Here is a 17,108-nt window from a genome sequence, read left to right on the forward strand (position 1 = left end):
AGTCCAGAGAAACATCCTTGCCTGCATCCATGCATCCATCCATACATCCATGCATCCGTGCCTCCACACATCCATTGCATTACTGCAATGGTGTTCTTAGTACCTTTTACAGCCTCAAAGATTTCCAGACGATATAACCACCCTGGGACAACATTCTCACTAGTAAGAATGAATTTCTATTCCTCTTTTGAATTGACAAGCAGAGAGAAGATAAAGGGAAGCCCTTCCCATATCACTGACAAATAGCCGTGGCAATAAAGAGACAATCTGCTTTGTTAAAAGAAACATCTGTTCCGTGTTTCCTAATATGTTTTCCTTTTATAAAAGGCGACAACCATGATTGACCATAAATTTACTAACTAAAACAAAGGAGAGCTAAATCCTTTTCTAATTACTGTCTAGCTTTGGTTTTTTCCACTTCAACTGCTTTTCAATTACAATTTATAATTAAATTGTCACACATTCCTGACTCATTACTCACTTTAATGACAACGAAGTGGTTCAAACTAGAGATGTTTTCTTAATGCTGTATTTCAGATTCAAAAACAGCAAGCTCAGCACTAAACCAAGGTGATTTTCCACCCTGAAAATGTTTTGCCTTGGTCCAGGTGTGGAGTGCTGGGGAGTGGGGAAGTCTTGCCCTGGAATCTGAGACAGCACACTGCCATTGACCTAAATGGCTAAATGGCTATCCAGGAGACTATAGAGACAGAAGGCACTAGCATGAACCCACGCAAGTGGCTTTCCAGATATGCGATGGGAATGAACCTGTTGGTTCTAAGACAAACTTCAGTAATGAAATGAAAACACTAATTGAACAGATGTTAAACAAAGCATTTCTGTGCAAATCCCACAAAACTGTTCATTACACAGCAGGGTGTTGCTAATACAATAGTTTTGCTAGGAATGGGTTCACATAAGCCTAGCTCGAAGCTTACTGTTAAGCTCTAGGAAGAAATAATGTTTATTTAGCTGTGGAGGGGGGTATCCTTGTACACTTATGCACTTAACCATGCTTAATTCAAAAATTCTTAATAGAGAAATCCGGGAAGGGCTGAACCACTCTACCTCTAAAATCAAGCATAAATTCTCCTCAAACCAGACTTTACCTGAGAATCTTATTTATTTGCTAAAAATTATCAGAATTTAAAATTAGAAAAAAAATAGAAAGAAATAATGTTTCTATCAACATATCTATGACACACAGTAAGCCAGGAATGAAGCTTAGAGAAATAAATTCTAGAATATACTGACAGCATGTCCCCTTGAAATGCTGCAAATCCATTTTCTCTGTCATATTTACTCTAGAAACACACACACACACACACACACACACATCCAGTACCACAGTGGACATTTTGTTTTGTTTTGTTTTGTTTTTTTCAAATAATCAGCAAACAGAAGACAAGAACACTTGGAGGTTTTCTAAACAGTCAAAAAAACTCCCAATCTGGTTGGGTATTTGTTGTCTCTGTTGCATAATATCTTCCTAATAACTATAATTTTGCCTTAAAATCAGAGATGACTTGGAGGTCTTATGTCTGTGATAATCATATATATGTGTGTGTGTGTGTGTGTGTGTGTGTGTGTGTGTGTATAGCCACATACATATATGCATGCACACATTCATATGTATTTATATATGTCATCATGCATATATGTGCACATGCACACACACATATGTCATCATGATTTACCTTTGTCATTCTGGGGTCTGCATATGACCTAAAAATGTCTCAAAACTAATAGAACCCGATTATGAAATCAGCCTAGTAGCCTTGCTACCTTCTCTAAGATACTTCTCTTGCAGTGTGTGAGAGAATAACTTTGTAAGGCTGGGCACAGCATGCCCTCCAAGGGACCTCTCACTAAGTCTCTCTGTCTCTGTCCCTGTGTCTGTCTCTCTCAATATCCTTCTCTTTCTCGATCTTCCTCTTTTCCCCACTTCTCTCTCCCCTTTCTCTCCCCCTACCCTAAAATGAGAGACCAGGAAACATGTGATTTTTCTTACATCCTCTTTTTTTCCTAACTGGATTAAGGGCTACTCTTGTAGGTCAGGACACCTGGTAAGACATGGAAATCCTCTGAATGAGACAAGACACTGCAATGAAAGGTTTCTTGAAAGCAGTGATTGTTAAGAAAATGTGTACACACCTGTATGAGTTTTACCCTTACTTCCTGTAATATGTTAATATAAATCAGATTAAACCAAGTCAGTGGCTTAGTATCTGAATCCGGTCAAGAATATTCAAAAACAGGGCTAGCAAGATAACTCAGAGGGTAAAGGCATTTGCCAGCAAGACCAATGACCTGTTCACTCCCCATGGTTCAAGGAGAGAAACAACGCCTAACGTTGTTCTTTAGCCTCCACAAGCCTGCTGTGGCATGCCCACGTCCAGACACACATAATAAATATAATTTTAAAAGTATTCAAAAGCGTGTTCCACCTCTTTGACAAAAGCAATAGGATCCCATGCCTGTGCCTTTCAACGCCTTAGTTTCAAATATGCTACATACTTGTAACGATGGCTTAAGAGAGCCTTTACCTATCCCCTCTGCCTTCCCACACTGTACAGACACACACATACATGTCTGAACAAAAACAAAACGCGACCTACCTGTGGAGAGAGTTTCCCAACCCTCTGGGTTACGGGCTCGTTCATCACCACCTCCAGTCTGCAGGCGTCCTTTTCTTTAGGGACTGCAACCCTCAGGTGATCTCCAGACAGGAAGGCAGAACTACCCTTCATCACCCTCAGGCCCCGGTTGATGCTGATGAAGGTGGCACTGACCCGGTCCAGGTGCAGCAGAAGCAGCTGGAGCAGCAAGAACCACTGAGCCTTGGGCCCAGTGCAGCCTGGAGAGTGCATGATGCCAGGGCCAGCTCTGTCCACAGGCACAGTCTGTTCAACAAAGCAAGCTTCCTGCACTTCTTCCCCAAGTGTCAGCTTGAGGTCCAGGGGGCAATACTAGGGGTCCCGACAGCGTGCCCCAAGACCTTAACATGCTCCTTCCATTCAGATTCAGACAAGGAGGCCTTTCAGGCAATCGGGGCTTTTTAATAAAACTCGCTGATCATTCCTGACAACGCTGGCAAGATTAATGTGCCTCCCAAGTGCCTTCCTAATCCTGCAAACAGAAAAGGTTGGAGGAAAATGAGAGGGACCAAAGGTTTGTGCAGCTATTTTAAGAACAGTTCCTAACAAAGGGGTCTTTCAGGTGGCCTATAATTTCAGCTAAATTAAAAGCAAATAAACGAACTTGACCTTCAGGCCCATCCAAAGGGCAAGGAAGCCATTTCATTACTCTGCTTGTAGCCGTTGCTTCCGGATGCAGTGAACCTCAACGGGGATGCCAACTGTGTGGTCCTGCAGGATTCTCTGCCTGATTGCTCCAGCAGAGGCAGGCCCTCCCTGCTCAGTGCGAGTGGTGCGCTCCTTGCTTTCATTTCCCTATTTGCTAAGTGAGGGCCACACTGTAACTTGGGTCAGAAATCCGATAGCATTATTTGTACATTGTTTTTAAAGCACGGGGTAATTAAGAATGAATAGAACCCGGCTAAGAAGTATGCCTAATACTTGGTCCAATGAACTCAGATGGGTAACGAGGTCACCTAACAGACCCTTCAGTGGAAACTGGTGGAAGTAGTCTTTTTTTTTTTCTAAATAAGCATCCAAGTATTGTTTAAACACAGAAGGAACTGTGAAGAGAGAGTGGTACAGCTCAAAGTGCACAGCTCACTACTGTAGGAGCACACATTATATCTTCATCTTCAAGGCTTACTCTTCATAACATACTTGATTGACTCTGATGGAGGGTTTTTTTTCCCCACAATATCATGGTTATTTTTTTTTCTATTCTATAAGAACTGAGAAGCCTTTAAAATCGATGTGTCACAACCTATCTCTAAATCCAGGGTATGCTTAGATTATCAGTGGCCATGTTCTACGGCCATGGAAAAGCTTCACACCAAGCCAAGTGCATGGTGGCTCAATGGTGGAGCTCGTGCCTGCAAAGTTTACCTCGTTATAATTTCAATCTTTTCCTACAGCAGAACTGGGGAATAAGAAAGTGGACATGAAAGACCTGTCACTAGGTGTACACAAAATGTCCATGCCACTCCTTCCCTCCGTATCGCTCCCAGTCCTGCATGCTTTGCACACCGGCTCATACCCTCCATGGCCACCCCCAGACACCCTAGAAGCCCAGCACCTAGTGGCAGTGAAGGCTTTGATGAGCACCTCAAGAAAGTGGAGGTAAATACTATTTTACAGACATGGATGCAATGGCGAAAAAGTTTAGGTCACCTCTTGTGACAGGAAAAAAAAAAGAAAGAAAGAAAAAACCCTCGTTGTAAAAGCTCAGAACGCTTTGACAAGTAGTTTTCTTATAATCTGTGAGAGAAGTCTGAAGAGACATAACCACGGTGAAAGAACTCAGCCTGTTGACAATGTTGCAGATGGCCCACGGGTTCTGCATAAGGAACGCGAGAGATGTCCGTGCACGGCAAGGAAGCTGGGAGAAGCATGGGGGCTGGAAGGAAGCATGGCAGTAATACCTCAGGTATGTAGAGTTGTGGAAAGGCAGAACGAAAGCCCCGTCCTCATCTTGGGACAGGATTTGCTAAGACACTGAGCAAGCTGGGCACAACGAGCGAGCGTTTCTCCAAACAGCAGGTTTTTTTCTTCCCTTTTAAAAAATTACCTCGTTTCTCGTCATCTTTACCACGGATGCTTTAAATGAAATGCATTAGCTTCAGTAGATCATGCCTTTGATTGATTAGATCATGCCTTTGATTGATAAAGAAATGTGTTGGTGCTGATTTTACAAATGCCTTGTAGGGTCCACCTCTGATGCATTCAAGGGAATCTGTCCCACATCATGGTTTGAAACCTTTCACAGATGCCATCTGTCCTGCGTCACCTGAGGGGGTGGAAGCTTTACAGATCAGCCTGCTTTTAATGATGTCAGTCCTAAAATAAAGCTGTTCACAGACTCCCACTGACCGTGCTGTCCACACTCAAGCTGAATTGGCTTATTTGTGTAAAAATGCAAATTTGGTTGTGGAATTTTTCACAACAAAGTCAAATCTTTTATACCATTTCCATTTGTCCTCCAAAATCTCACAGAAAAGAAAACCGGCCAGAGAGAGAGAAGTGAGGGGTGGAGGAGAAAGACAACTTTCCGGGATTTGGGCTAGCTCAGTCAACATGTAAAAGCTGCAAGCCCGCGGCGCCCCCCCCCCTCCCCAACAACAACAACAACAACAACAACAACACAGCACTCCTGCTCAGGCCCCTTCATTGCCTCTTTCTACACAACTCTGCATTTTTAAAAAACACACTTAAGTTTATTTGTATGTTTTATTGTATATGTGTGGGTGTGTAGTCAGAGCACACCCTTGGGGCTTGGTTCTGTCCTTCCACCGTGGAGTGCCTTGGATCAAATTTAGGTCCTCAGGCTAGCCTTTGCTCTCTGAGCTGTCTCATCAGCCCCCATCTGACGTTGAAATATTGGACACTACAATTCATTCCTTGGTCCTATTTGTGTCTTTCCTCTATCCCCCTATTTTTGGAACTGAATACCATTTACATGTTAATGAGTACCCTTCCCCCGCCCCCACCCCCACCCCCCCATTCTTACCCTCAGCGTCATCCCCACCTAAGTACCTAGCGGGCATCTCCTTCCCTAAGTAGCCATATAATTCTCCTGGTTGTCTCAGTTCTGGCTAAGTTAATGAATGGCAACTCCAACGTTTTGGCTGCTTCTCTGTTGCGTCACTCTTAATATCCTAGCAAAAGCCTGCTGGTTCCGGTTTGTTCTTCATGCTAGGCAGATCCCAGGGCAAAAGCGATAATTCTAGCCTTCCGGTAACTGAAAGGGCTTTTCTTCTGAGTGCCAGAAGAACAGGATCAGGTGAAGGTGATGGGCGATTGATTATGTGGCCTGTTACCGAAGACTATCTCAAGCAAAGCTTCAAGCTCTCCCGCTGACCTCGAAGCCACAGGCCTATATGAGTTCTTCTGCCACTAGGAAACAAGTTCTGCAGACAATCAGAATGAGCATCAAAGTGGATTTGCTTAAGTCAGTCTCCCCACTCGACAGGAGCCCAGTGAGATGAACCCATAGCAGAGAAGCCAGTGAAACCACCAGTGAACCCAGAATAACAGAAACTGACACTAGACACGAATTAATTCAAGCTTCAACGATTGCAGTAATTTGTTCAGAGAAAATCAATAGCCTTTCTTTAAAATATATCCAGAAGCCAAGCACTGCTTCCTGCTTTCGGTGTATCAGCCTGGTCCAGTCCCCATCAGCTCTGCTACACAAGGTGATAGCCTCCTGTTCGAGCCCCTCTCCCTTTGAACGTGTCTTGGTATCATGGCTGAGCTTCCTAGAAAAAGTTGTGCATGCCATGTAATTTCTCTGCTCAAAATGTCCCATGGTTTTGCTTCTTGAATAAAAGCAGAACACTTGCTATTATTCCTACTGATCTCTGCCATTTTAGGTCCCCACATTCCGCTGTTCTGCGACCGGTCTCTCTCCTTTCTCTCCCACAAAGGCTTCTCCGACTGCCTGCCGGTTGCTCTGTAGTGAATACCACCCCTACCCACACCCCCCCACCCCCACAAGCCCCTGTCTCCCTCCTCACTTTCAAGCTTTCTGTCAAACATCAAAATTGCAACGTGGCTACACTTAATTGTCTCATAAAATCCCGCCCTGTTTCTCTGATTTGTTTTTAACCTTAGAACTAATGACCACCTAACCAACCACTCACTTGTATGTTAGACCTTGCTATTTCCTTCATTAAAAAGGTGAATTTTTGAAAGTTGTTTATAGGTTTGTCCCAGTGTCTAGAACAAAATATGATACATCCGTAACTGTTTCTTAGATGAGTAAATAAGTTGTAGAAGCAATTCCCTATATACAAACAATAGTTTAATCGGTAAAAACGTAAACTTTTTTTCTGACTGTGGTGGAACAAGCCTTTAATGCCTTAACTCAGGTGGCAAAAGCAGGACAGCCCGGTCTACAAAGCGCGACATTGTTTAAAGGGGAAAAAAATGAGGGAAGAGCCACCGTCATGAAAAATACTATCAATCATGGGTCAAGAGCCAAGTGGGCTTGCTAATTTTCTTGTCAACCTGCCACAATCTAGAGTCACTTGAAAAGAGGGACTCTCAATTGCGAATGTGCCTCCATCAGACTGGCCCCTAGGCAAGTCTTGTCTGGCATTTTTTAAATTAATGGTTGACATGAGAGGGCACAGCTCACGGTGCCATTCCCTGGGCAAGAGGTCCTGGGTTGTATAAGAAAGTAGGCTGAGCGAGCGAGAGGGAGCAAGCCAGTAAGCAGCATTCTTCCACGGTCGATGGACTTGAGTTTCTGCCCTGACTTCCTTGGATGATGAACAACAAGCTGTAAGATGAAACAAAACCTTTCCTCCTCAGATTACTTCAGGTCAGGGTGTTTTATCAGTGATAGAAACCCCAAGACACCAAGTAAATTCAGCTCCCAGAAGTGACCAGAAAAGGTCAGATCATCTTGGGGCCAACTACACATCTACAACACTAGGATTTTTAGCTCTGGAAAAATGCCATTTTCTGAGACCTTTGCAAAAGTAACTGTGCAGACAACCAACCTTTCCCAGTCAGCTCCCCATGAAAATATATGAAGAACTATAAATCTCTCTATCCTGTGATACCGAAGCAAATTGGGAATCTTTCCCCCAGAAATCAAAGCAGCTAGATGTAGCACTCTTATAGTGGCAAAGATCCAGACAAAGCTAATGCCATCATCAAGGAAGTGACTGAACAGAGTCAACCATGGATGCTGTGTGGCCGTACACAGAAAAAAGCTGCATCTCTATATATTCACACTTGTATATAGAAATAAGGCTTTCTTAGGCCCTGTACTAGTTTGCTGCCTATAGCTGTCATAAACACCATGACCGGTAACAACTTGGGGAAGAAAGAGTTTATTAGGCTTACTTCTCAATCACTGCCTATCATCAGAGGAAGTCAAGGCAGGAACTGAAGTACAAGAGTGTTGCTTACTGGCTAGCACTGGCTGGCTACCTCTGGTTTGTCCAGTTTGCTCTCATATACCACCCAGGACCACACTGCACTCAGCCTCCCACATCAATCAGTGATCAAGAAAATAAACACAGAGACATGCCTACAAGCCAATCTGATGAAGGCATTTTCTCAATTGATGTTCCCCCAGCATAGGGGTGTTGCCATATTTCACAAACTTGTGTTTGATGACAGTACATTTGGGCTAGCAAGGTCTTAATAAGAAAGGCAAGATAGGCCAAAATAAAACAAAACTGCTTGAAGTTTTATTTTATATCCACAACTTTAGAAAGTCAAATAAACATGGCTGTATTTTATGATATATTTTAAGAGAATACAGCAAATACTCTCTTCATTTCTCTTATGAGAACTTTTTTTTTTTTTTTTTTTTTTTTTTTTGGTTTTTCGAGACAGGGTTTCTCTGTATAGCCATGGCTGTCCTGGACCTCACTTTGTAGACCAGGCTGGCCTCGAACTCAGAAATCCGCCTGCCTCTGCCTCCCAAGTGCTGGGATTAAAGGCGTGCACCACCACGCCCGGCTCTCTTATGAGAACTTAACCATGATGTGTTCAGTATCTATCTGTGACTAGACTGTCATCTGTGGCTTGGGAAGTTCCATGTCTCCCAGCAGCTCCACCAATTGCTACAAACCCAGGAGGTGGGTCAGCCCTATAGCAGGATTAGTGGAGCTCTCAGACCTCATCAGAGAAGAGGGGTGTGTGTGTGTGTGTGTGTGTGTGTGTGTGTGTGCATACATGTTCATGCAGGTGCATGTGCTTGTATACCCATGGGGTTGTATAGTGGGCAATGGTTAATGCAGAAACTCACAACTCATTGGGAAGTGCAGAGAATTGGTGACTCAGCCGCAAATGAGATACCTATAGCACACTCTTCCCCAAAGCTCAGGGACCATCATGGAAGATGGGGTGGAAAGATTGTAAGAGGTAGAAGTTGAGGCTTAAAGCAAAACAGTGTCTCTGAACATGGCTGGACCACTGCACTTATGAAGTAACAACAGCTGTTCAAGATGAAGCCAGTTAACATTCTAGCAAGGAGTGGAAAGGGGCTCATGATCCCCTAATTGAGAAGCTATGAGCAGTTGATGGTTTCTAGGGGAGTGAGAGTCAGTTTTGTTTAAGGGTGTGTCTAGTAGGTTGACCACACTCCAGTGGAAGTATATGGGCAACACAAACTGAAGTCAATGGGTTCTTGAATTGGGGGGGGAGGGGGAGTATTTGCAGGAAAAGCCATGGTCAATGGTTAAGAGCACTAGCTGTCCTTTCAGAGGATCAGAGTTGAAGTCTCAGCACCCACAGGCTAACTCACAACTGTCTGTGACTCCACTTCCAAGAAGTCTGGTTCCCTCTGCTGGCCTCCACAGCACACACATATATATGCAGGCTCTGTGTGTGTGTGTGTGTGTGTGTGTGTGTGTGTGTGTGTGTGTGTGTAATATAAATTAAAACAAAACATGAAGTTGGGGGTTACAGAAGTTGAAGTAGATTTGAAAGTAGTTAAGGGGAGATTAAAATGAATGTTATCAAAATACATTGTATAAAATTCTGAAGAAAATTAATAAAAAAATTTAAGTCCATTTGCTTCATACTACCCAACACTATCTTCTTCTATAGAAACAGAAACTTTAGATAGGCGCTGGTCACTAGAACATAGACTGTCTTGCGGTTAGATATGGTTATGTGACCAAACTCTAATAGGCTAAAAGAAGTATCCCATGGTATCCTGAGAAGTTTTCTTTAAGAGGTCCTATCTGAGTTTGCAGCTTGGGTAGGAAGGTTTATTTTTATCTTGCAGGTTGAAGTTGTCATCAAGAAAAATCAGGGCAGGAACCTAGTGGCAGGAGCTGAAGCAGACTCTGGGGGTGGGGGGGAACCCTGATGAATGGCTCATTTCCCTGACTTGCTCAAATTCCCGTCTTATTCTGCCCAGGCTCCCCTGACCACAGTGTGCTGGGCCCTCAGACATGCTCCCAGGCCAGTCTGATGGAAGCAGTTCCCTATTTGAGAATTCCTCTTCCCAGACAACTCTGAGTTGTGTCAGCTGAACAGCTGAAGCTAGTTGTAATAGACCCTTATCATTTTAATTCCTGCCTCCATCCGACCTACTGGCTAGACTTGGGCAGATTCTCAAGTACACAATGCCCCAGGCTGGCAGAACTGTGTGAGTATGGATGGCCCCTGGGGCATCTACAAAACAGTCACCATACACCTTCCCAGAATTTTATATGACAAGAATACAAACTTCCTGGCTTGTTGCTATTATTTTGCCTTTTGTTGTTACTAAGGCTGACTTTTACACACTAATCACAACATTCTTTAAGTTCTTAATCTTAACAGGAAAAGTCAGATAAAGATTACAACTTCTTACCTAAAGCCTGTCTTAGTTAGGGCTTTACTTCTGTGAAGAGACCCTACAACCACCATGGCAACTCTTATAAACATTTAACTGGTGTTGGTTTAGAGTTCAGAGGTTTAGTTGATTATCCTTATGGCAGGAAGCATGGTGGCATACAGGCATACACAGTGCAGGAGGAGCCAAGAGTTCTCCTTCTGAATCCACAGCAGCAGGAAGTAACAGTGACACACTTCCTCCAACAAAGCCACACCTACTCCAACAAGGACACACCTCCTAACGTTCCAATAGGGCCATTTTTATTCAAAAACACCAACACCACAGAGCCTGAGAATGGGTCAGTGGCTCATTCTCCAGTTATATCATAGTAGGTCCTTAAATGGGCAACAAGGTACAACCTAAGTCCTAATGTCTATCTACCAGGAAGAGCCAAGAGAAGAAAGAGAAAACTGTTCCCATTCCTGAAGCTCCTTTGCCAATGTCCTGGAAGTATCAGATCAGAGCTCTGAAGGTCTGGATTCTAAACCTGACTCAGCTTCCTCTTTTGAAGACGGGATCATCCACTCTTGTTTTCCCATGAGACCAAATGTCAGTTGGCATGAAAGAATGTTGGTCATAAACCCACATGAATATGATATCAATTATCCTAGTTTGCTTTCTACTCCCGTGATAAGAACCATGACGTGACCAAAAGCAACTTGGGAAGAAAAAGGTTTATTTCAATTACAGTTTCCATCCATCGTGATGGATTATTAGGGCAATAATTTGGAGGCAGGACTGCCTGCCCATGGGTGGACCCACCCACAGTGAGCTGGGCTCTTTCACATCACTCATTATCAAGAAAATGCCCCACAACCTTGCCAGTCTGATAGTGGCACTTTCCTTAATTAAGGTATCATCTTCCCAGATGATCCCATCTTGTATGAAGTTGACAAAAATAAAAACTGTAACGAATGCTTCAATACCATATGTATGAGCAGGATGAGAAAGTCAATCTTTCTCTGGAAAGCCAAGTGGCAAAGTAAGTTCAATAAATGTCGGGGTACATTTCTGTTTCCCCTTACAGTCTTAAAGTAGAATGCAGAATAAAAAATTGAATCAACCAGGGGCTATGCAATTGAAAGATTGTATAAAAAGAGCCTAAAAGTAACACTTTACAAATTCAACAATGAAGAATGTGCATCCCTCCATCAACAGAACCTGTGAGCTGGCTGCAGAGTCAGGAGCTATTGAAGCAAATGGATGCTTTTGTGTTTTACTTATATTTTAATTAGCTTCTGTATGGAAAACACTCTCTGTTTGTTTGGTTTGGGTTTTCTTCCACTTCAAGACATGGCAAAGCAGAGGAGAGAAAAGACAGAAACAGGACAGAAAAGAAATGTAGAAAAGAATAAAGACTGTCAAAGAGTAAGATTTCCTGAGTGATGAAGAGTCTCTCATCTCCCCAGACAAGATGACAGTGATCGTCTTGTCTCTGCAGCAGTGCGGCATCTGATGGCAGCCAGCAGTACTCACCAACACTCTGAGAGGAAGCCTAACACCTCTTGAGAATTTAGTTTTCTTGCTCTCAACATAGGACGAAGTCAGCTCCTCAGAATCCACCTGCCAATGGCTCCCTTAGGTCACTATTATGGGTACCCATGGATCAGAGCGTTACTGGGGTCCCTTGAAGGTTGAAGCAGAAAGAGCACCGGGCTAGATTCCTCATGGGAGCTTAGAACATGGCTCAAAGCCACGTCAGTCTTAACTCTGTTTTTGCAATAGAAGCAAATCCTGTCAGCTTGTTTTCAGGGTTCAGCTGTTACACAGTATTTCAAACTCCTCCTGTCTCTCCTGCAAGCCAGTTCTGTTTCCCTGACCATTCCCACCACCGCTTGTCCTTCATGTGAAAATCACATATTCTAAATATTCCTATACAAGCTGATTCCAATGTGTGAAAATGTTCTGAAAGTGTAAAATCATCCTGTGTCGGGCTCTTTCTCATAAAAATCCACAAGGGTTTCTTTATCTAAACTTTCTTTCTTGGAAGCCGTCCCGAACAGAAGAAAGTAATTTAGGATCATTTCATTGATAGGGAAGACCTATGCACTTGTAGTTCTTTCCTAATTGTGTGGCTAAGCCCCAAGAGCCTGTATTCTCTGCGTTGCTGTAAACTCTTCTGCAATCACTTTGGCACATGGAACAGCAATGGATCCCTGAGTCCTGCAGCTTCTCATTGAGATGGAAATTCCCAGTGGCCAATACCAACGATGCTCCCTGATCACAACAGCAAGTACTGTATCTCCTCTCTAAAGTTTACAGTGGTAGTTACACAAAGCACAGCAACCAACGGCCCTCCTCTGCCTGGCCGCAGCACAGACAGCAAACCATATATGGCCTTGTTAATTTGGTTTATATCTGCAGAATTTGTATTTAGTCTACTATTCTTCTCAGCAGCAAGCCACATAGTTATTACCTCTTGATTGAAGATGATAAGTAGTTCTTTTTTATCCTCCATATGGGTGAGTCTGCCTGGCTTACAACTTGACCGATCGTGAACCTATCATCTATCCGTATCTCTCATCTTCCTAGGTCTCTTATCTGTTTACTTGCTTACTTTGATTTAGAGTATTGTGATGCTGCGTAGCCTATCTTCAAACACACAGTGAGCATCTGCCTCAGCTTCCCAATTACTGAGATTAGGACCATGTGCCACCGTGGAACACCAGGTAACACCATAGACCACTGTGTGCCACCATGGGCCACCATGTAAAACCATACACCACTATGTGACACCATAGGCCACCATGTACCACAATAGGCCACCACACACCACCATGAGCCACCATGCCTGGCTCTGACTTACAGCTAAGTTATAACATGTGCTCTAAGAGCCACTAAAGAAGAAAATAAACCAATTTTAAAAATAGAATTTTGTGTAGAAATAAATAGCCAGCTCATGATCAGCCCATCCCACCCACCCAAACATCCAGAGAGTCTTAGATCCTTGGTAAGAACGGGGAAGGAAGTCAACACAAACTTTCTACTCTTTTCCACATTAAAACCTTGCAAGTTCCAATTAGAGAGAACTTCAAAGCTGCCTTGGGGTTTTTATGGTGTGTTTTGTAAATGAGCAGAATTTTTTCATGTAAATATTTTTCAAAAACAATTTATATAGATAAAAACTTAAAGTTGTGTAAACCTAGGGCTGAATATAATTGTCCACCGGACAACTGAGTTAAATTCAAATCACATGTGGTATGAATTGGCCACCCGGGGCATTGAAATGTAAATCAGGAAGAGTCCTGGGAAGAGCTGGCCATTTGGTCATCTGATGGCAGCAGAGGAAATGAAAGGTTAGTAGACCTTTGCCAAGCACTTTGGATCCACTCTCCCCTTTCCCTGAGGTAGGGAAGGCTAATTGCCCCCTTGTTACAAGCCTCCAGGAATGAGCAGTCTAAATCTCCACAGGTCTAAAGGTCACAGCAGAGCCACGAGAGAAGCATCCAACTCAGGGTTCTTTCTTCTTTCATCCTGAGGACCTCAGCCCTCTCCTGTCCACCCATCCTTGAGCCATATTGGAAAAAGACAACTGGAAACAGGGTCTTCAAGCTCCTGGGCAGCCCCCACTGCTCCAGTGACCCCAGAGGTAGCAAGACCCTACATCTCACCAAACACAGGATTTACAGAGTGATTTTTTTTTAGAGAGACTACAATAATGGGGAAAGAAATATCCTGAAAATTCTAAAGTTTTTCTTTAAAGATGTTTTTAGAATGCCAATGTACATATTTGGGTGTTTTTTGCTAATAACAGTTTTTACTATGTTGATTGCTAAGATCCTTAAATTATATACTCTGCATTTTTAATTAATTTACTTAAAATTTTTTATAGAGGAAGCAGTGTTATAGGTTGAACTAAACCGTATTTTATTCGTTTAAGAGGCTGCAATTATGAAGGGGCTCACTGGCTTCGAGGCCTTTAAACTCTCTGAGCTGTATTGCTTATATGCATCTATTCATTTATTCCCCCTAACACACCTATAAAACAGCCCCTATTATTATCCTGATTTTATAAACTATGACTTCAAAAAGTGACCTAATAATTATAATAAAATGAACACTTATTTACCAGTTAAAAAAAACAAAACAAAAAAAAAAAACCACTTACTAAGCATATGTTTTAAGACAAGAATTGTCCAGACAACTCTCCACTGCCTTGCTTTCTCTTTATAGCTCTTTCAGGAAGTAGATGGTGATTTTTTGTGTATGGGGGAAATTCAAGAGTAGGTAATGACCCAAGGTCTTCAGCCTGACCTTGTGCTTGCTAGTGAAGCCCATTTGTCCACAACAGGACTCAGGCACTTAGCTGTTGTGTTCCACTGATTCACATTGAAACAAATCTTTTTACTCTCCTCAGTTTGCTTCACAAGCCCTAGGGGTCTTTTATCTCCAATATTTAAACCTTTAATGATCTCCTTTATGGTTCCAAACAGCAATGGATGACTGGGCTCAGCCAGTTTCACCAGAGGCAGTGATGGAGGAAGGAACTAGCTGTTATTTAAGAGCACTAATTAACAGAGTGCCTGCCCACCCCGTCTTAGTGTCTGACCCCTTACACTGTGAGTGATGTTTAAAGACCTCAAAGCCAGTGAACCCCTTCATAATTGCATCCCCTTAAATGAATAAAATAAAGGTTGGTTCATCCTGTAGCATTGCTTCTTCTGTGAAATTTTTTAACTAAATTAATTACAAACACAGAATATACAATTTGAGGATCTTAGAAATCAACCAGCCCAGACAGCTCACTTTATGTATCCATTTATTTACTTTCTCTGAAAATAGTTTTTGTTTGTTTGTTTGTTTTAAATATAAAATAAGTATATGCTCATTTAGTAAGGACATAAGGAACCTGCAGAAAAGGTAAAAATACATTTCCTGCTACCTGTAGAAAATACTCAAGTTTCTTTGGTGGTGATGCTGGTAGTGTGTGTGTGTGTGTGTGTGTGTGTGTGTGTGTGTGTGTGTGTGTGTGTTTGTGTGTGTGTGTGTTTGTGTGTGTATGTGAGTGTGTGTTTGTGTGTGTTTGTGTGTGTGTGTGTTTGTGTGTGTGTGTGTTTGTGTGTGTGTGTGTGTTTGTGTGTGTGTGTGTTTGTGTGTGTGTATGTGTGTGTGTGTGTGTGTGTGTGTGTGTGTGTGTGTGTGTGTGCATGTGAGGGAGAATACACGCGCATGTGTACACACTGTTTTATTCTTAACTGGACCCACACTCTGAAGAAATGCTATCACTGTCTTTCATCAGCATGGCATTCTATCAAGAGCATTTTCTTTAATATTAAGCATCCCTTACTGTCTTAACCTGTGCACTGTGTGCCCTACAAGGAGACCTGGAGTTTCTCTATTCACCTCCCTGTAGCACTCACAGACTAGCCACACTATCCATACAAACACTGAGAAACCGAGTTGGTTACAAAGCACTGGCTTCTGGCTTGGGCCCACATAACTAGAATAAAAACATGCCATCTCTGCCTTCACTTTGACTTGACATTAAGTATGTACTCACTCTAGGCGTCGCTATCTAGAACCTAGTGATACCTAATCAATCCCTTCAAGGCTGAAAGCACAGAGGTATCATTCTCTTAGCACTACAGTCAGAACAAGACCTGGAAGCCCAGGCTTGCCACCCCTTCAGGGTGATTATCTGAGACAGCTAAGCTTCAACCTGGAGTAGAAGCAACCATTCATAAGAGTAATTGCACCAATACCATGCTGCAGAACCAGATGTGAGATAATAATCAAGATGACCACGTCTTGACCAGGACTGCCTGATTACTCATAACCTCTTGACCTTTGCCCCTGCTGTTCCTCTGTTTAAGTCTAAAGCTCAGGTTAGCTCCACACCCACCCTCATACACAAACTCAGTGTTCCTGGACTCCTTTATCTGATCCACTTTCCAGTGTATTGATTAAGTCTCCTTTCCCTGCTCTCTACTGTTCCTCATCCCTTCAGTTGGTGTAATAGGATGGGTGACCACATCTGGCTTATCAGGGGCCCCTGAGCCAGGCTTCTGCCTAAAACTCTGTCTGTATTGTTAGTTGCTCTAAAAATAGGTAATAAAAAATCCTTTAAATTGGTGGGAGTGCAAACTTGCACAACCACTGTGGAAATTAATTTGGCAGTTTCTCAGAAAATTGGAAATAATTTATCTCAAAATCCAGCTATGCTACTCCTGGGCACATACCCAAAAGATGCTCTACCATACCACAAGGATACTTGCTCTACTATGTCCATAGCAGTTTTTTTTTTTTTTTTTTTTTTGTAATAGACAGAAACTGGAAACAACCCAGATGCCCTCAAATGAAGAATGGATAAAGAAAATGTGGTTCATTTACATAATGGAATACTTACTACTCAGTGATTAAAAACAAAGACATCATGAAATTTACAGGCAAATGGATGGAACTAGAAAATATTATCCTGAGTGAGGTAACCCAGACCCAAAAGAACATGCGTGATATGTACTCACTGAAAAGTGTATATTATCTATAAAGTACTGGATACCCATGCTACAATCCACAGACCCAAAGAAGTTATTTGGATTCATCAAATGGGAATTAAAAATGCTATTGGAAATAAATGGAGGGAGGGAACCAGGTGGGAGAGGGAATGGGAAGGGGATTAGGGA

General features: G+C 42.7%; 1 protein-coding gene across 10 annotated transcripts in view; it reads right to left on the reverse strand.

Moving 5' to 3' along the window:
* Frem1 (Fras1 related extracellular matrix protein 1) overlaps positions 1 to 17,108 on the reverse strand; it is a 154,587-nt gene that overhangs the window by 120,054 nt on the left and 17,425 nt on the right. For 8 of the 10 annotated variants that reach the window (XR_390326.4, NR_154662.1, XR_001784157.2 and 5 more), the window contains one exon: positions 2,619 to 3,129. Coding sequence is in view for 6 of the 10 variants with exons in the window: in XM_011250055.3 (XP_011248357.1) it covers positions 2,619 to 2,870 (252 nt within the window). In the remaining 4 variants the exon portion in view is untranslated. Of the gene's footprint in view, positions 1 to 2,618; positions 3,130 to 3,266; positions 4,664 to 4,704; positions 4,924 to 17,108 lie in introns of those variants that run through there. The other 2 variants (XM_006538013.4, XM_006538014.3) reach the window with 2 other exon arrangements.

The sequence above is a fragment of the Mus musculus genome, chromosome 4 (assembly GCF_000001635.26).
Source record: "Mus musculus strain C57BL/6J chromosome 4, GRCm38.p6 C57BL/6J".
NCBI lineage: Eukaryota > Metazoa > Chordata > Mammalia > Rodentia > Muridae > Mus > Mus musculus.